At 39.0% G+C, this 19,581-nt stretch overlaps 1 protein-coding gene across 2 annotated transcripts in view; it reads left to right on the top strand.

Annotated features, from left to right (window-relative positions):
- Nucleotides 1-9,381: 9,381 nt before the first annotated feature.
- Nucleotides 9,382-19,581, top strand: part of IMPG1 (interphotoreceptor matrix proteoglycan 1) — a 129,907-nt gene continuing 119,707 nt past the window's right edge. For both annotated transcript variants that reach the window (XM_049652897.1, XM_049652896.1), the window contains exon 1: nucleotides 9,382-9,448. In XM_049652897.1, the coding sequence (XP_049508854.1) occupies nucleotides 9,382-9,448 (67 nt within the window). The remainder of the gene's footprint in view (nucleotides 9,449-19,581) is intronic.

Raw genomic sequence — 19,581 nt, 5'->3', positions numbered from 1 at the left:
AAGTGCACTCCTTCATCTCCATCACCTATTTATGAATCCTAGCAAACCTTTTTTGTGGAACTTGACAATCTGACCCTGAAATGTATATAAAAATTCAAAACACCAAAGGTAAACAAGATTATTTTGAAGAAGAACAAGATGGGAAAACTTGTTCTACAGATGTGAAGACATACTAAAAAGGTACAGTAATTAAGATAATGCAGCACAAGAGTAGACAAATAGGAAAGAGAACCCACAAACATATGTATTCTTGATTTATGACAAAGTTGGAACTAAAGAACAGTAGAGGAAATAATGATCTTTTCAATAAATAGTAGTGGGATAGGAAAATCTAAACAACAGTGCTGACAGATGTGTAGATAAGCAGTAAAATTATAAAGAAAACTAATAAGTGATTGCTATAGAAATCAGCATAATGATTATATTTAATGGAGAAGAAAGGTTTGTGTTTTTTTTTTGAGTGGGAACATGGGTCCTTCTAAGGTGCTATTAATATTCTGTATTTTCAGGGGCGCCTGGGTGGCTTAGTCGGTTAAGCGGCCGACTTTGGCTCAGGTCATGATCTCGCAGTCCGTGAGTTCAAGCCCCGCGTCGGGCTCTGTGCTGACAGCTCAGAGCCTGGAGCCTGTTTCAGATTCTGTGTCTCCCTCTCTCTGACCCTCCCCTGTTCATGCTCTGTCTCGCTCTGTCTCAAAAATAAATAAACGTTAAAAAAAAATATTCTGTATTTTCACCTAGATATTACTAGACTGTTCACTTCATAATAATTTTATTAAGCTGAACATGTGGGTTTAAGCAAAGTTCTAAAACACAGATAAATGGTAGCAGACCTGGAAAGACAAATCTTAAACTGGCAGTAGAGAAGCACTCTATCACTCTCTTGCTCTCTGTCCCTCTCTGTCTATCTGTTTGTCTCTCAAGAAATCTTATAGATCTTCTAGAAAGATCCTATACAAAGAATTAAGAACAAAAAATACTTCAGATTTTAGTAGCACAGGAAGCTAGAAGAAAATGGATTAATGTCTTCAGTATTCTAAGTGAATGTTATTTCCAACGTAGAATTCTTTTTTCTTTGCTTTCTTTCTTTCTTTCTTTCTTTCTTTCTTTCTTTTTCTTTTTTTTGTTTTTTTTTTTTTTGGATGTTTATTTATTTATTTTTTTTATTTTTTAATATATGAAATTTACTGTCAAATTGGTTTCCATACAACACCCAGTGCTCATCCCAAAAGGTGCCCTCCTCAATACCCATCACCCACCCTGCCCTCCCTCCCACCCCCCATCAACCCTCAGTTTGTTCTCAGTTTTTAACAGTCTCTTATGCTTTGGCTCTCTCCCACTCTAACCTCTTTTTTTTTTTTTTTCTTTCCTTCCCCTCCCCCATGGGTTTCTGTTATGTTTCTCAGGATCCACATAAGAGTGAAACCATATGGTATCTGTCTTTCTCTGTATGGCTTATTTCACTTAGCATCACACTCTCCAGTTCCATCCATGTTGCTACAAAAGGCCATATTTCATTTTTTCTCATTGCCACGTAGTATTCCATTGTGTATATAAACCACAATTTCTTTATCCATTCATCAGTTGATGGACATTTAGGCTCTTTCCATAATTTGGCTATTGTTGAGAGTGCCGCTATAAACATTGGGGTACAGGTGCCCCTATGCATCAGTACTCCTGTATCCCTTGGATAAATTCCTAGCAGTGCTATTGCTGGGTCATAGGGTAGGTCTATTTTTAATTTTCTGAGGAACCTCCACACTGCTTTCCAGAGCGGCTGCACCAATTTGCATTCCCACCAACAGTGCAAGAGGGTTCCTGTTTCTCCACATCCTCTCCAGCATCTATAGTCTCCTGATTTCTTCATTTTGGCCACTCTGACTGGCGTGAGGTGGTATCTGAGTGTGGTTTTGATTTGTATTTCCCTGATAAGGAGCGACGTTGAACATCTTTTCATGTGCCTGTTGGCCATCCGGATGTCTTCTTTAGAGAAGTGTCTATTCATGTTTTCTGCCCATTTCTTCACTGGGTTATTTGTTTTTCGGGTGTGGAGTTTGATGAGCTCTTTATAGATTTTGGATACTAGCCCTTTGTCCGATGTGTCATTTGCAAATATCTTTTCCCATTCCGTTGGTTGCCTTTTAGTTTTGTTGGTTGTTTCCTTTGCTGTGCAGAAGCTTTTTATCTTCATAAGGTCCCAGTAATTCACTTTTGCTTTTAATTCCCTTGCCTTTGGGGATGTGCTGAGTAAGAGATTGCTACGGCTGAGGTCAGAGAGGTCTTTTCCTGCTTTCTCCTCTAAGGTTTTGATGGTTTCCTGTCTCACATTCAGGTCCTTTATCCATTTTGAGTTTATTTTTGTGAATGGTGTGAGAAAGTGGTCTAGTTTCAATCTTCTGCATGTTGCTGTCCAGTTCTCCCAGCACCATTTGTTAAAGAGACTGTCTTTTTTCCATTGGATGTTCTTTCCTGCTTTGTCAAAGATGAGTTGGCCATACGTTTGTGGGTCTAGTTCTGGGGTTTCTATTCTATTCCATTGGTCTATGTGTCTGTTTTTATGCCAATACCATGCTGTCTTGATGATGACAGCTTTGTAGTAGAGGCTAAAGTCTGGGATTGTGATGCCTCCTGCTTTGGTCTTCTTCTTCAAAATTACTTTGGCTATTCGGGGCCTTTTGTGGTTCCATATGAATTTTAGGATTGCTTGTTCTAGTTTCGAGAAGAATGCTGGTGCAATTTTGATTGGGATTGCATTGAATGTGTAGATAGCTTTGGGTAGTATTGACATTTTGACAATATTTATTCTTCCAATCCATGAGCAGGGAATGTCTTTCCATTTCTTTATATCTTCTTCAATTACCTGCATAAGCTTTCTATAGTTTTCAGCATACAGATCTTTTACATCTTTGGTTAGATTTATTCCTAGGTATTTTATGCTTCTTGGTGCAATTGTGAATGGGATCAGTTTCTTCATTTGTCTTTCTGTTGCTTCATTGTTAGTGTATAAGAATGCAACTGATTTCTGCACATTGATTTTGTATCCTGCAACTTTGCTGAATTCATGTATCAGTTCTAGCAGACTTTTGGTGGAGTCTATCGGATTTTCCATGTATAATATCATGTCATCTGCAAAAAGCGAAAGCTTGACTTCATCTTTGCCAATTTTGATGCCTTTGATTTCCTTTTGTTGTCTGATTGCTGATGCTAGAACTTCCAGCACTATATTAAACAACAGCAGTGACAGTGGGCATCCCTGTCATGTTCCTGATCTCAGGGAAAAAGCTCTCAGTTTTTCCCCGTTGAGGATGATGTTAGCTGTGGGCTTTTCATAAATGGCCTTTATGATCTTTAAGTATGTTCCTTCTATCCCGACTTTCTCAAGGGTTTTTATTAAGAAAGGGTGCTGGATTTTGTCAAAGGCCTTTTCTGCATCGATTGACAGGATCATATGGTTCTTCTCTTTTTTTTTGTTAATGTGATGTATCACGTTGATCGATTTGCGAATGTTGAACCAGCCCTGCATCCCAGGAATGAATCCCACTTGATCATGGTGAATAATTCTTTTTATAAGCTGTTGAATTCGATTTGCTAGTATCTTATTAAGAATTTCTGCATCCATATTCATCAGGGATATTGGCCTGTAGTTCTCTTTTTTTACTGGGTCTCTGTCTGGTTTAGGAATCAAAGTAATACTGGCTTCATAGAATGAGTCTGGAAGTTTTCCTTCCCTTTCTATTTCTTGGAATAGCTTGAGAAGGATAGGTATTATCTCTGCTTTAAATGTCTGGTAGAACTCCCCTGGGAAGCCATCTGGTCCTGGACTCTTATTTGTTGGGAGATTTTTGATAACCGATTCAATTTCTTCGCTGGTTATGGGTCTGTTCAAGCTTTCTATTTCCTCCTGATTGAGTTTTGGAAGAGTGTGGGTGTTTAGAAATTTGTCCATTTCTTCCAGGTTGTCCAATTTGCTGGCATATAATTTTTCATAGTATTCCCTGATAATTGTTTGTATCTCTGAGGGATTGGTTGTAATCATTCCATTTTCATTCATGATTTTATCTATTTGGGTCATCTCCCTTTTCTTTTTGAGAAGCCTGGCTAGAGGTTTGTCAATTTTGTTTATTTTTTCAAAAAACCAACTCTTGGTTTCGTTGATCTGCTCTACAGTTTTTTTAGATTCTATATTGTTTATTTCTGCTCTGATCTTTATTATTTCTCTTCTTCTGCTGGGTTTAGGCTGCCTTTGCTGTTCTGCTTCTATTTCCTTTAGGTGTGCTGTTAGGTTTTGTATTTGGGATTTTTCTTGTTTCTTGAGATAGGCCTGGATTGCAATGTATTTTCCTCTCAGGACTGCCTTCGCTGCATCCCAAAGCGTTTGGATTGTTGTATTTTCATTTTCGTTTGTTTCCATATATATTTTAATTTCTTCTCTAATTGCCTGGTTGACCCACTCATTCGTTAGTAGGGTGTTCTTTAACCTCCATGCTTTTGGAGGTTTTCCAGACTTTTTCCTGTGGTTGATTTCAAGCTTCATAGCATTGTGGTCTGAAAGTATGCATGGTATAATTTCAATTCTTGTAAACTTATGAAGGGCTGTTTTGTGACCCAGTATATGATCTATCTTGGAGAATGTTCCATGTGCACTCGAGAAGAAAGTATATTCTGTTGCTTTGGGATGCAGAGTTCTAAATATATCTGTCAAGTCCATCTGATCCAATGTATCATTCAGGGCCCTTGTTTCTTTATTGACTGTGTGTCTAGATGATCTATCCATTTCTGTAAGTGGGGTGTTAAAGTCCCCTGCAATGATCACATTCTTATCAATAAGGTTGCTTATGTTTATGAGTAATTGTTTTATATATCTGGGGGCTCGGGTATTTGGCGCATAGACATTTATAATAGTTAGCTCTTCCTGGTGGATAGACCCTGTGATTATTATATAATGCCCTTCTTCATCTCTTGTTACAGCCTTTAATTTAAAGTCTAGTTTGTCTGATATAAGTATGGCTACTCCAGCTTTCTTTTGGCTTCCAGGAGCATGATAAATAGTTCTCCATCCCCTCACTCTCAACCTAAAGGTGTCCTCAGATCTAAAATGAGTCTCTTGTAGACAGCAAATAGATGGGTCTTGTTTTTTTATCCATTCTGATACCCTATGTCTTTTAGTTGGCGCATTTAATCCATTTACATTCAGTGTTATTATAGAAAGATATGGGTTTAGAGTCATTGTGATGTCTGTATGTTTTATGCTTGTAGTGATGTCTCTGGTACTTTGTCTCACAGGATCCCCCTTAGGATCTCTTGTAGGGCTGGTTTCGTGGTGACAAATTCCTTCAGTTTTTGTTTGTTTGGGAAGACCTTTATCTCTCCTTCTATTCTAAATGACAGACTTGCTGGATAAAGGATTCTCGGCTGCATATTTTTTCTGTTTAGCACACTGTAGATATCGTGCCAAGCCTTTCTGGCCTGCCAAGTTTCAAAGGAGAGATCAGTCACGAGTCTTATAGGTCTCCCTTTATATGTGAGGGCACGTTTATCCCTTGCTGCTTTCAGAATTTTCTCTTTATCCTTGTATTTTGCCAGTTTCACTATGATATGTCGTGCAGAAGATCGATTCAAGTTACGTCTGAAGGGAGTTCTCTGTGCCTCTTGGATTTCAATGCCTTTTTCCTTCCCCAGTTCAGGGAAGTTCTCAGCTATAATTTGTTCAAGTACCCCTTCAGCACCTTTCCCTCTCTCTTCCTCCTCTGGGATACCAATTATGCGTATATTATTTTTTTTTAGTGTATCACTTAGTTCTCTAATTTTCCCCTCATACTCCTGGATTTTTTTATCTCTCTTTCTTTCAGCTTCCTCTTTCTCCATAACTTTATCTTCTAGTTCACCTATTCTCTCCTCTGCCTCTTCAAGCCGAGCCATCGTGGTTTCCATTTTGTTTTGCATTTCGTTTAAAGCGTTTTTCAACTCCTCGTGACTGTTCCTTAGTCCCTCGATCTTTATGGCAAGAGATTCTCTGCTGTCCTGTATACTGTTTTCAAGCCCAGCAATTAATTTTATGACTATTATTCTAAATTCACTTTCTGTTATATTATTTAAATCCTTTTTGATCAGTTCATTAGCTGTTGTTATTTCCTGGAGATTCTTCTGAGGGGAATTCTTCCGTTTGGTCATTTTGGAGAGTCCCTGGCGTGGTGAGGACCTGCAGTGCACTTCCCCTGTGCTGTGGTGTATAACTGGAGTTAGTGGGCGGGGCCGCAGTCCGACCCGATGTCTGCCCCCAGCCCACCGCTGGGGCCACAGTCAGACTGGTGTGTGCCTTCTCTTCCCCTCTCCTAGGGGCGGGATTCACTGTGGGGTGGCGTGTCCCATCTGGGCTACTTGCACACTGCCAGGCTTGTGTTGCTGGGGATCTGGCGTATTAGCTGGGGTGGGTAGGCAAGGTGCACGGGGGCTGGAGGGGCAGGCTTAGCTCGCTTCTCCTTAGGTGATCCACTTCAGGAGGAGCCCTGTGGCAGCGGGAGGGAGTCAGATCCGCTGCCGGAGGTTTGGCTCCGCAGAAGCACAGAGTTGGGTGTTTGCGTGGAGCGAGCAAGTTCCCTGGCAGGAACTGGTTCCCTTTGGGATTTTGGCTGGGGGATGGGCGGGGGAGATGGCGCTGGCGCCTTTGTTCCCCGCCAAGCTGAGCTCTGCCGTCAGGGGGCTCAGCAGCTCTCCCTCCCTTTGTCCTCCAGCCTTCCCGCTTTCCGAGCAGAGCTGTTAACTTATGACCTGCCAGACGCTAAGTCGCGCTTGCTGTCGGAACACAGTCTGTCCGGCCCCTCCGCTTTTGCCAGCCAGACTCGGGGGCTCTGCTTGGCCGGCGAGCCGCCCCTCCGCCCCGGCTCCCTCCCGCCAGTCCGTGGAGCGCGCACCGCCTCGCCGCCCTTCCTACCCTCTTCCGTGGGCCTCTAGTCTGCGCTTGACTCCGGAGACTCCCTTCTGCTAATCCTCTGGCGGTTTTCTGGGTTCTTTAGGCAGGTGTAGGTGGAATCTAAGTGATCGGCCGGACGCGCTGTGAGCCCCGCGTCCTCCTACGCCGCCATCTTCCGGAACCCCCTCTTTTTCTTTTTTTTGATAAATGTGTATTCATTTTTTGAGAGAGAGAGCATGAACAGGGGAGGGGCAGAGAGAGAGGGAGACTGAGGATCCCTAGAGGGCTGTACGCTGACATCAGTGAGCATGATGCAGGGCTCGAACTCACGAACCATGAGATAAAGTCAGACACTCAACCCGTGAGATAAAGTCAGACACTCAACCCATGAGATGAAGTCAGACACTCAACCGACAGAGCCACCCAGGCACTCCCCCAACCTAGAGCTCTATAGTCAGTTGTTTTTCATCCATTCGGGCTGCTTCCCAAATGGTAGCGTACTGAATACCAAAGACTGAGTAGTTTATAAACAACAGAAATCTATTTCTTACAATTATGGAGGCTGGGATGTCCAAGATCAAGGTGCAAGCTTATATTCAGTATCTGATGAAAGCATGCTTCCTAGTTCATACATATTTTGTCACTGTGCCTCGCATGATGGAAGGAACAAAAGAGCTCTCTGGTGCCTCTTTTGTAAGGGAGCTAATCCTATTCATGAGGACTTCACACACATAACCCCATCACCTCCTAAATGTCCCACCTCCAAATACCATCCCACTGGGAGTTAGTTTTCAGCATATGAATTTTAGGAGGACACAGACATTAAGTGTATAGAGCTGGCCAAACTATCAATCGAGCATGAGGATAGATGAAAGCCATTTTTAAACATAAAAGATCTCAAATATATCTACTGTGAACTTTCAGCAATATACTGGAGCATATGCTCTGCTAAAACAAGACATTAGGTTACGAAAGAAGGCAACATAAGATCCAGAAAACTCGTGACCCAACACAAGAGAGGTAAAAGCCGTCTCCAAGGTAATTGTGAAAGAGGATCCCCAGATGACCGCTGTGAACAATAACAAGACAAGAAACAATACAGACTGAAGGGGCTCAGCAAGTCCTGGGAAAGACAGATTATCTGAAGACTATAACCATAAAAACAGGAAATTTATATATCTGGGGTAATATTTGGGGATAACTTATTGTTTTGTTTATAAAATCTAAGGGGAAAAAGTAAGAGAATTGCAAAAAGTATCATGGGGTAGCAGTTAAAGTATAGGCTCTGAAACCAGGCTCTGAGTTCAAATACTGGCTCTGCCATATATATACCTTAGCTTCCTCAAATATAAAACAGATCATAATAGTATCTACCTCATAAAGTCATATTAAGGAATATATGGATAATCTATGGAAATGTCTAGGAGGAGTGTCTGTCACAACTTAGCTCTCAATACATGTTAATAACCACAGTGTACTCCACAGCTCAGCTATATATAGCATGTATACAGTCACAGAAACATAAAATTGAACACTCGGTAAACTGAAAATACAATAATACCGAGGTGGATAGAAGGACAGGATGACTACATGTATATGGAGAGGGGAGAGTGTGTATGTAGATATCTCCATATCTACTTACTAATGCATAAAAGTAAAAAACAAAAAAATAGTCATAGAAGCATACTATGTAGAGGTACAAATAAGAATACTAGAATTAGCTTAAAAACTTAAAAGTGGTTTCCTTTGAATGGAGGAATAGATACATTACTCTTCACAAACCTTGTAGAACTATTGGACTCTTTAAATTCTGTATATGAAAAACAAATTTTAAAAAGTTAAAACCAGACTTAAACCCAAAAAGTCATCTGTATGTAATGCCAGAAAGAAAGCAACTTACAAAGCCATGCATTTCTTCTATGAGAATGAAGACAGCTTTGCTGCCTCCAGAGACTAACACATATTGAATAAGCACATATTTCGAAGGATAACAATTAAGCTCTTTCAATGGATGTTCCTTGAGCATGTCATTTTGGAAAACATTTGACCCTAACTGTCAGCCTTCTTCTGCATTTGGCGGGACTTCCCCTGGCTCCCTGTGTCACTCTAACAGGTGAATAACTAAGAAAAAAGCCTTTCTTCTGCCTGTGGACCCTTGTTTATGATGGCGTTCAGGATCCTGGAGCTAGGCTGACAGATGCTCCTCCAGAAGGTTAATGAGATAAAGGTTCCTCCAGCTGGCCCTTAAGCAGAGATTACACCTGAGGGGAAGATAAGTAGATTATTCCAGAAACAGACATTGCTTCATGTTCTTCATAAATTAGCACCCTCATAAAGGTAAACCAAGAAGGTTATCCTCTCTCAGCTGGCATCAGTATTTAATTACTTTTCATATTTCTGTCATTTTATTTTTTTAATGAGATTTGGGACTGTTCTGTGATTGTTACCAGAATTGCCAATGCACAAGAGCCAGAATGTATTTGGAAACTAGAAGGGCTATTTTTGTTTTTTGGATTTTTCTCCAGGTTCAAGGAACCAAAGGTAAGTTATTTGAATATTTGTTTATTTTTAAAATTGCTTATCTATAAAATCTATTTGCAGAAGTGAACATTCAAAATCAACAAGCTCACCATTATGTCTCAGAGGGTTAGTATATGGTAAGCCCTAAATAAATATTGATTAATTGATTGAATGATTGTCAGAAATGGTTTTCACGTTGTTGAAAATTTACTTCATAATTTTAAGTGCAATTAATGTTAATAAAATAAGAGAGATGAATGCATCCTTTTTGCTTTATATAACATCGAATACAAATTTATGTCAATATCAGTAACATTAGTAGATCCATGAAACCATTCCATTTATCTCTTAAAATTGACAAATAAAATATAAAGGTTGATGCAATATTTACTGAAGCTAATGTTTTAAGCTATTTATAATCAGACAAAAAATCTATTTCTTACCTTCTCATAATTAAATCTTGAGTTGCTTTTCCTTAAAAAATAGCAAGGGGGCTTTGTCTTCAGAGTTCATGATAATGACAAACTCAGAAACATGGTTGTTTTTGAAGTTGTTTGCATAAAAGAATGAGGCAGTGCATGTTCTTTTTTTTTTTAGCTTTTTTAAGATCACTGATAAATTTTATTTTATTTTATTTATTTATTTATTTATTTATTTATTATTTAAATTCAAGTTAGTTAACATACATTGTAGTCTTGGCTTGAGGAGTAGAACCCAGTGATTCATCTCTTACATATGACACCCAGTGCTCATCCCAACAAGAGTCCTCCTTAATGCCCATCACCCACTTGGCCCATCCCTCCACCCAACGCCCCTCCAGCAGCCCTCAGTTTGTTCTCTGTATTTAAGAGTCTCTTATGGTTTGCTTCCCTCTCTGTTTTGAAGTTGCATGCATGAAAGAACGAGGCAGTGCATGATCTTATGGCAAATCTTCAAATGAATTTAAAATTAAAGCAAGCCACTAAGCAGGCATATTTAAGAAAAATAATGTATTTTCAAAAATCCTGTTGAAGAAAGCTTCACTTTTTTTTTTTTTAAGAATAAACTTAGTCATTGTAACATAGTCTTTTTAAGACATTTGAAATCAGTAATGTTTGGTTCTTCCGTAAGGATGACATAGCTTCAGACAATTAACATTTTAATCAAATTATTGGTTTGAAAATGTCCAGAGAAAGTAAAACAAAGAGTTGTTGCATTTGTAAGTCACAAAATAACTAATTGTCAGTTATTTTATATGTTACTTTTTAGTGGTTGCATTTGGAAGGAGAAAAAAAATTCTATAAAAGAGTATATAAAAATACCTTTTGTTTTTCAACCTGTAAATGATAGTGGATGAAACAAAAGTTTACTTACCTTTCCTTTCAATTGTCAGTTATATATCAATGTTTACATTTATAAAAACATTTTCATTAGAAACAATTGATGGGATTCTAGTGTATTTTGAGTTTAATTTGCTGAAACAAGCTTACTGTCTATTTCACACACTTGACCAGGCAAATCATCTTTGGGTTTGTCATTGTTGTTTAATTAATTGTGTTAACTAATTTAACTATTTTTGCTATTTTCATATATTATATATCAACCATTACAATTACAAATAGCATAATCATTTGCATAAAGTTAAATTAAATAAGCTCACCAAAACCTATAATTTGTTATATGCCAGTTTCTATGAAACAAAGTACAATTAATGGCATAATAAAAAATCCTTATATTTTACTTGTTTGGGACTTTTTATTCTGTAAGAATCTCAGATCTGTGAACTTCTGTTAATCTCCAATTACTGAGGTCTACATTAATTAGAGTTTATGTGCTTCAGCCTGACTGGATTCCCGTTGGTAACTAATTAACCATGAGTGTATTTACATAGAAATACCATGAATGTATTTACATAGAAAACAGTATGGGGAGTGAGAAGAAAAGTTCAATTTAATACAACTAGCTGTTAAACATATCCACTGAGTGTTCAAATTCGAGAGTTTCTTTTTAAAAAATTATAGATTATTTAAAAAACCAAAAAAGACATGAAAAATTGCACATAGAACTTCCATCCAAACACAACCTATGCTGGTACTGATATACGTTCCCTCGGTCTTTTTTCTATGTACACTTATTTAATTTTTACATGATTGCAGTTTTACAGTAGCACAATTTTATACCAGGCTTTCTGCACTTCTGTTCCATTATATGAATGTTCTACATTGCTATCTAGTTTTGACATGTGTCTTTTTTTGGCTACATAATATTCCTTTCAGTTGATATGTCATGATTTGCTTTACATACTAGCCAACAAAAGAGAAATAATTGTTTCTAATTATATTGTTATTATGAATAACATTGCAATGAACATCTTTATATAAGTCTCTCTTAGTATTTAAGATTCTTAGCATAAATTGACTAAAGTAAAAAATTGGGTCTAAGCATAAACAGTTTTATAGTATTTGATTCATACCAAATTGCTTCTCGAAAGTTTTCCTATGCCGTTGGGTGATTTTTCCCAATTGAGTTCCACAGAGTGGTTACCAGCTACCCAATACTGTGCTTGACATAAAATATTAAGAGACCCAAAGACATGCCAATACTGTAAAATTTTTACTTTAAGCTTTGCAATTCTGAATGTAGTTTTCCCACTGATAACACAAAAGTGAAATGACTTTGATTTCAAAACCTTTACTATGTAAAATTGTTTACTCAACCGAACAGTTCAATAATTTCAAGGAACAATTATTTTGTCAAGATACCAAGGTGCCTCTCATATTCCTAATAGGCATCCCAGTTGCATCTGATGTGCACAGCACTGCTTTACAGTTTTACCTTTTCATTGCACATAAATAATTTCATCTAATTGCTTGTGGCATTCCAATGTGTGGGAGAAAGAGAAAAAAATCCACCCTTAGCAAGTCCTAAAATGGAAATAATGTGTATCAGAGTATGTACCTTTTGCATTACATTTGGATACACTAAATGAAACCTTAACTAAGTAAGTTAGTCACCAAGGTAGAGTAATTATTTTTGTAGCTATGAATGTCAGAAAATTTGCAATTGAAGACACTCTACTTCTTGCTAAGCCTTTACTACTGGGATATGTTCTCATTTCATAAAATTACCCAGGAAGGTGTTTTCCCTCACTGTGGCTCCATTAACAGAAAATGTGGATTCATTTCTATACCTGAGAGAGCTGCCCACTGACAGTCACATTAACTTTGCAGCTCCTCTACTTCGTTCATCTCTGCTACAGTCTCAGGACAGTGTAATTCAAAAGGTTCAAGGCAGACTTTTTGCTCAATTGTATCTGAAAAGGTGGCCTTATAATCAAGGCTCTGTAAATTGAAGACGCTTTGTGTTCAACTGAGCAGACTCTGGCAGCACACCTGAAGCCATTTTTTAGATTAAATACTCGCTTTAAAAATCAAAAGCAATTTCTGCCTTGTGGCCCCTCTGTGCTTATATCAACGACCACACTAAAGGACTATCATATATGTGAACTAATTAAGCAGCGCTGACATGACCTGCTGCTTTCTTGGCCACTTCTATCAACCATAAGTGTGCAGCCATATTGACTGTATTTGCATGCTAATCATCTCTGAAAATTCGGATCCTGTATACCTTTGTCAACACAATCATATTCACAGCAGACTTTATGCTGTTTTAAAATAATCCATCTAGGTGCCTGGGTGGCTCAGTCAGTTGAGCATCCAACTCTTGATTTCAGCTCGTTATGATCCCAGGGTCATGGAATCAAGCCCCACATCAGCCTCTGCACTGAGCGTGGGACCTGCTTAAGATTCTCTCTGTCTCTCCCTCTGCCCCTCTCCCCCACTCATGCTCTCTATCTCTCTCCCTGTCTCTCAAATAAAAATAAAATAATCCATCTAAAGCAACAAAGTTTTTTCTTTCTTATGAGTCTCTGGGCTTATATTATAATTCAGTATGTATGTGGTAATGACCACAGTAAAAGTTCCAACATCATTGCTATATTGTGAAGTAACCAGACTCCAGGATGATGGAGGTCTCCATCTATACTGCCTCTTCCTACTTCAGGGTATAAAGGACACTTCCACAATTGTGGGGAAGGAACTGGTTATACCGATCCTCAGAATACAGCAAAGCAGCTTGTTGAAAGGAAGGCAAGTATTTGACCACAATGTGAGTTTTAGCCTTCCAAAGCAGACAGTTTTAAGCAACCACTGGGTCTGAGCTCACTGTCTGAGAGAAAGAGATGGTGTCACTGGGATTTCAACCTCACAAATCAAGAGCGCCAAGTCAGATGCAGCCATTTTAATAAGGAAGGAAGGTGCTCTGGACCAAGGCAACCTGCACGCCAAAGCTTAATCCTACAATGAGTTGATAAGGTTGACTGGCATAGCCATGGTAATGAGAATTCATCTATGGAAATGCCACTGTCAAGTGTGAACCTCAGCATGCATCACTATTAATTATTTATTGGGGATGTACTCTCACTGCTGTACCTCTCTTCTGGCCACAGTGAATGTGGGAAGAGTGTGAAGGAACTACAGAAGAGTGATAAATGCTTCCAAGCATATGGTTATAGTCAGTAGATAAGTATTCTTCCATTTACCTTTAGTCATTCTTGAGGAAACAGTATCTTTCTGTGTGCCTTTGGAAAGTCATCTTAATTCATTCCAATTTGGTTTTCTTCATTCAGCCATCTCTAGTCCCCTCACTCACTGCAACCGGCATCTATTTTCATAATTGCTCCCCCAGGAGAAGGATTAAAGGAAACTACACTGAAAGAAATTTTATGGAGAAAATTCAGGACCTTGAAACTAATGAAAAGTTTCCATTTCAGAAATACTTTAACTTCATATAGAAATAGCATATGTAGGGCTAATTTGTCTGTCTTAAGGTTCCCGCTTCATTTATGAAGAAATAAAAGTTACATTTAATTAAGCCCAAATAAGAAACCCAAGGGCACTATTACAACCCATTGTAGGCCTGATCAAAACACTTTGTAGGTAGCAATCATATTAATAATCCTTTAGCTTAAATATTTGATTTTTTTAAGAAGCTCAGGCAAATTTTAATTAATCTTCTTAAAATTTCAGTGGCTGGTAGACAATCTGCTTATTTCTGTCCAGGAACCCAAGGCAGAGAATACTAAGTAACACTCCTAAAATCATTTGAGGTGGGAAGATTAGAACCAAAACTGGGATTTGAGCTATATTTAGTCCTGTCGTACATGTGCTTAGTCTATTAATCAGTCCAATATAATACAATGAGTGAAATTAATACACTTAAGTTACTGTTAAGTCAACAGCCAGCTTTCCTCTGTTAACAACACCAGATGATTTCTGGTTCTGGGCCATTTCTATTGCATAACTATTTGCATGACTGATCTCAGGATAGCTGGCTATATCATCAGCTCTACCCTAAAATTAGAGGCATAATTTTTGGAGCTGTATTACTCATTAGGAAAAAAGTGTGACATTTTGAACTCCTTAAAGAAATGCAGTCATTTATTCATGGTATCGTTTTAAATGCCCACCATTAAAGTCTAAGTTTATCAGTAAGTGGCTTATTTATGATTATGTTATGTATTTCAAAGCAGAACTTGGCCTAACGGATATGATTTGACACGTTCGGAAAGTCTCTTCTGAAACCAAAGATACTTCCCAATCAAAACCCTGAAAATTAACCTCCAGGTTTTTAATATTTTCAGACTAGAGATCTATAATTCTGAAATATGCCTTTCTAATGATTTCTCTTCCTTCCTTCTCTGAAAAAATGAGTTTTACTCTCATCAAAACTCGCCAGTCTTGCAGCCTCTCCCAGTTCCTCCAGTTGTGCAGCCCATCTAGGCCTCAGTGTCCACACATTAATGCTCCATGCTGGAGTGCACTTCCCGGCCTCTCCCAACACTCTTCTTGTTGGTACAATATAAACCTTACTCCTTGACCTCCTGCCCCATTTTCTTGGCTAATCCCACTCTGGGTAAATTTAACTTTCACTTTTCCCACTCTCATTTCTGAGCTGCCAAATAAGAATCCAAAACAAACAAAGTGCGTACGTGAAACAAATCCATGCACCATAACCACAATTGGGCCCTCCGTGCTCTTTCACAGTCCTACTCATCTCTCATTCCCTGACTTAATCCCCTCATCCAGTTTCCACAACCTCTCTCTCCTTGAGCCAGCAACCTGATTCTTCCTCACTCACATAACGGCACAGTGAAAAGAAAGGCTTTAAGGCTCTCACAGGGCCGCATTCACCACAGAACACTTACTGTCACACTTACTGTCACACTTACTGTCACTTACTGCGTATGCGACCTTGGCAAATTGCTCAATCTTACAGATACCTCCCATTTACGGTTTCTCATCTATAAAATGGGAATAATAATATCAGTGTCTTCCTCATATGGTATGATGAAGATAAGTGAAGTAATGTTTATGAAGTTCCTAGTGAGTTATCTCCTATAAAATTGCTCGATAAATGCTAGATCCTAAGATGAGTCTGATGATTTCCATCACTGTTGCCACTTCTTTCTTCGTACTGAGAAGATTAAAGTCATCTGATTTCATTTGATACCTCTTTTTTCTATTTCAAACTTTCTTTCAATCTTTATCCAAACTCGTCCCCTTTTCTCTTGTTTCAGAGAGATAAGATTTCATATTTTTGCTAATGTTACTTCTGTCTACCTATGACTTTAACTCCACTTACAGCCCATTCCCCTACGACCTTCCTCTGCCTGTCTCCTTTTCCACTGATTCCATTTTCCCAGTCTAAAAAACTTAATGCAACATTTCTCAACATTGGTAAAAACACTAGTGCTGGGGCTCCAGCTCTGAAGATTCTGATTTAGTTTGTCTGGGTGAGACCCAAGCTAGAATGGTTGTTAAGGCCATCCAGGCAATTTTATTGTGCAACCAGGTTTGAGAAGCATGATTTAGTGCCCTTCTGGAAAGATATGATATGTGGGTCATTATTTATTGGGCCACCAGAGGATCTGTTTTAATCTTCCTCTCTTTAGTAAATATTTTATCATAAATATATTTGTGGTTTGGAGGGAGTGGTCTCATCATTTAATAGAGTTGACAGGGTGGTTTGTATCCTCATTTCCTCTGTAGTGTTGTTTCAAATTTTTTAACCTTTCTACAGAAATTAGGGCTATAAGATATGTATATTTTTTAAGTTTATTTATTTGGAGGGGGGAGGGGCAGAGAGAGAATCTCAAGTGGACTCATGCTGACAACACAGAGCCTGACACAGGGCTCGATCCCACAAACCGTGAGATATGACCTGAGCCAACATCAAGAGTCAGACACTTAACCAACTGAGCCACACAGTTGCCCCAGGAATATATATATTTTTAAGTTTATTTATTTATTTTGAGACAGAGAGAACAAGAAGGGGAGGGGCAGAGAGAGAGGCAGAGAGAATCCCAAGCAGGCTCCATGGCTGTCAGCACAGAGCCCACTGCCAGGCTTGAACTCACAAACTGTGAGATCATGACCTGAGCCAACATCAAGAGTCAGATGCTTAACTGACTGAGCCACCCAGGCGCCCCCAGGAATATGTATTTTTTAAAAGCTGCACAGAGTATCCTAATGCACACTCTTAAAACTCAATTAAATGCTTCATGAGGGCAGGAACCATGTCCATCTTGTTCTCAGTCGTATCATCAGAATCCCCTTTTCTAGCATAAACCTCTGCTTCCTGCATTGTGTCCATGTCATTTTGTCATCTTCTATCTCTAAAGTCAGGAATTTTGGGTATCATGTAAGACAACATCCTCTTCATATCCAGGTTGTCATCAAATCCTATCAAATGCTCTGCTGATAAATGTTCAGCAACAATCTCTTCAAGAGATAAAAAGTTGTAATCATAGTGTTTGTCAGTATCCATAGTGTAAATAAACACTTTTGCCATGGCCAGTTTCAATCTACCGACATGACAACACCTAACGTGAGTGTGCACATTCGGCTCTCAGGAGCTGGGAGCCGATGTGAACCTGCTTCATCCAGCACGCCACAGCATTATCGATTTCAGCACACAGCACTTCTCTAATCCAGCTTCGCCTTTTCATCCTCATTGCTGTGGGACTATGGATAATAGCCTCCTCTCGTTCTGACCTTTGACTTCTCCATTTCCTATGCCCATGATACCTAGTCAGTCAGTGGCATATCCTGTCAATACTTATCCCAGACATGGCTCGTATTTCTTGAGCTTTAACTAGCTTTGTTATTCATTGTTTACCACATTCACTGCTGGAGGGAAAAGAAAGAGTAAAGAATAGAACTTCCAAATTCCCCTCAATGCCTTCAGAATGAAGTCTGGTAATTTCACTTGAGAGTCCTGGTGATCTGGCCTCCACCTTCCTCTCCAGCCACACTTGTAGAGACTGCTTGAGTCCTCCTGCCATGGGTGACACTCATTGCTTTCTGCAGATCTCCTTACCTCATAAATATATGTTAAGAATGTACAGAACGTATCTGTGACATTTGGAGAATAGTATAAAATGGTCATCTTCCAGATTAAATAATAAGCCATTGATGGTATCTTAGAAGTTCTCTGCTCTTGCAGGGTCTCTGCCCCTTTGCTCTGTGCCAAAAGTAGACACAGTCATGAATTTTGTGCTAATCATGTCATTGCCTGTCATTAGTGTTTCCAGTTATAAATGTATTCTCTAAATAATATATTTCTTGGTTTTCTCTGTGATTCTTATATTTTAAAAAATATCATGCTGTGGGTGTTCTCCTAGGACTGACTTCTTTGTCTCAACATTATGGTTTGGTGGGGGGCGGGGGGAATTAATGTTTATTTTAAGAGAAAGAGCACATACATGCATGAGCGGGGGAGGGACAGAGAGAGAGGAGGACAGAGGATCTGAAGTGGGCTGTGCACTAACAGCAGAGAGCCCCACGTGAGGCTCGAACTCAAGAACCATGAGATCATGGCCTGAGCCAAAGTTGGTCGCTTAACCAGCTGAACCACCCAGGCACTCCTCAACATTGTGTTTTTAAGATTCACCCACATTGTTGCGTTTAGCAGACCCTGAGACAAAAGTTTACCTGTTATTCTTCATTAAGGAGTGCATTTTCAGGGTGGGAGCCTTGCTGGTAAATAGAAAAGATCTTAAAATTTGCCTCAAAGGCCATTATTAGCATTTTCCTGCATACTAGACGTGTGCGCATCTATGGACAGTGGGCGGGTCCTGATGTTTCTCATGCCGCAGCAGCAGCAGAAAATCCTGGGGCAGGAGAAAACAGACACCATGAAACATCTATGAGGCAAAGAGCTGCGGGCTGTGTCTCCTGTGGTGGATCAGAGTTTGTGAAGAGCTGGCCTGAGAGAGTGGTGAGGCTAAGAGGGCCTGAGATGGTGCAGGATACCACCTGTAGTCATTGTTCTGTTGATGGACTTGGCTGTTGCACTTTTGTATGTGTCCTCTGAGGCTCACAGCAGGCAGGAGGTTTCCAGAGTCTGGGACTCTCATTGTCTCTCTGTCTCCCTTCTAAGTAGGAGATTGTTGTCATGAGGCAGGTGTGTTTTCAATTTTGCCAGGTGACACCACACTGTTTTCCTAACTGTGCCATTTTGAGTGAGAACTCCTTTTGTTCCAGATACTCAACACACTTCATATTGGTATTGCCTGATTTATTTATTTAGTTAGTTTAGTTTAGTTTAGTTTTTTTTATTATTATTATTTTGCCAATCTTTGGTGAGGAGAGGGTGGTAGTGAAATAGTATTTCATTGAGGTTTTATTTTGTATTTCCCTCATTATTAATGAGTTTCAGTATCTTTTCCTATATTGTTCCTTTTCTACAAAATGCTTACACAAAAATTGTGCCCATTTTTTCATTAGGATGTATATCTTTTCTTACCGACTTAGAACAGTTCTTTGAAAGTTATGAATATTAGTCCTGCAGTTGCATACCTTTCAAATATCTTCTCCCAGTTTGTAGCTTATCTTCTTACTTTCTTAACGGTAACCTCTGATGAGCAGACATTCTTCATTTTTATGGAGTGGAATTTATCATCCTTTAACTTCATAGTTTGTGAGGATTTTCTGTCCTGCTTAAAAAAAAACCTTCCCTAGCTTGAAGTCATGAAAATATTCTTTTATATTGTCTTACACAAATCGTATAGTTTTTCTGTTCATATTTAAGCCACTGAAATTGATTTTGTGTGT

The sequence above is a fragment of the Panthera uncia genome (genome assembly GCF_023721935.1).
Source record: "Panthera uncia isolate 11264 chromosome B2 unlocalized genomic scaffold, Puncia_PCG_1.0 HiC_scaffold_24, whole genome shotgun sequence".
Lineage (NCBI taxonomy): Eukaryota > Metazoa > Chordata > Mammalia > Carnivora > Felidae > Panthera > Panthera uncia.
Note: the sequence above shows the minus strand (reverse complement) of the source record. Positions and strands in the feature narration are given on the sequence as shown.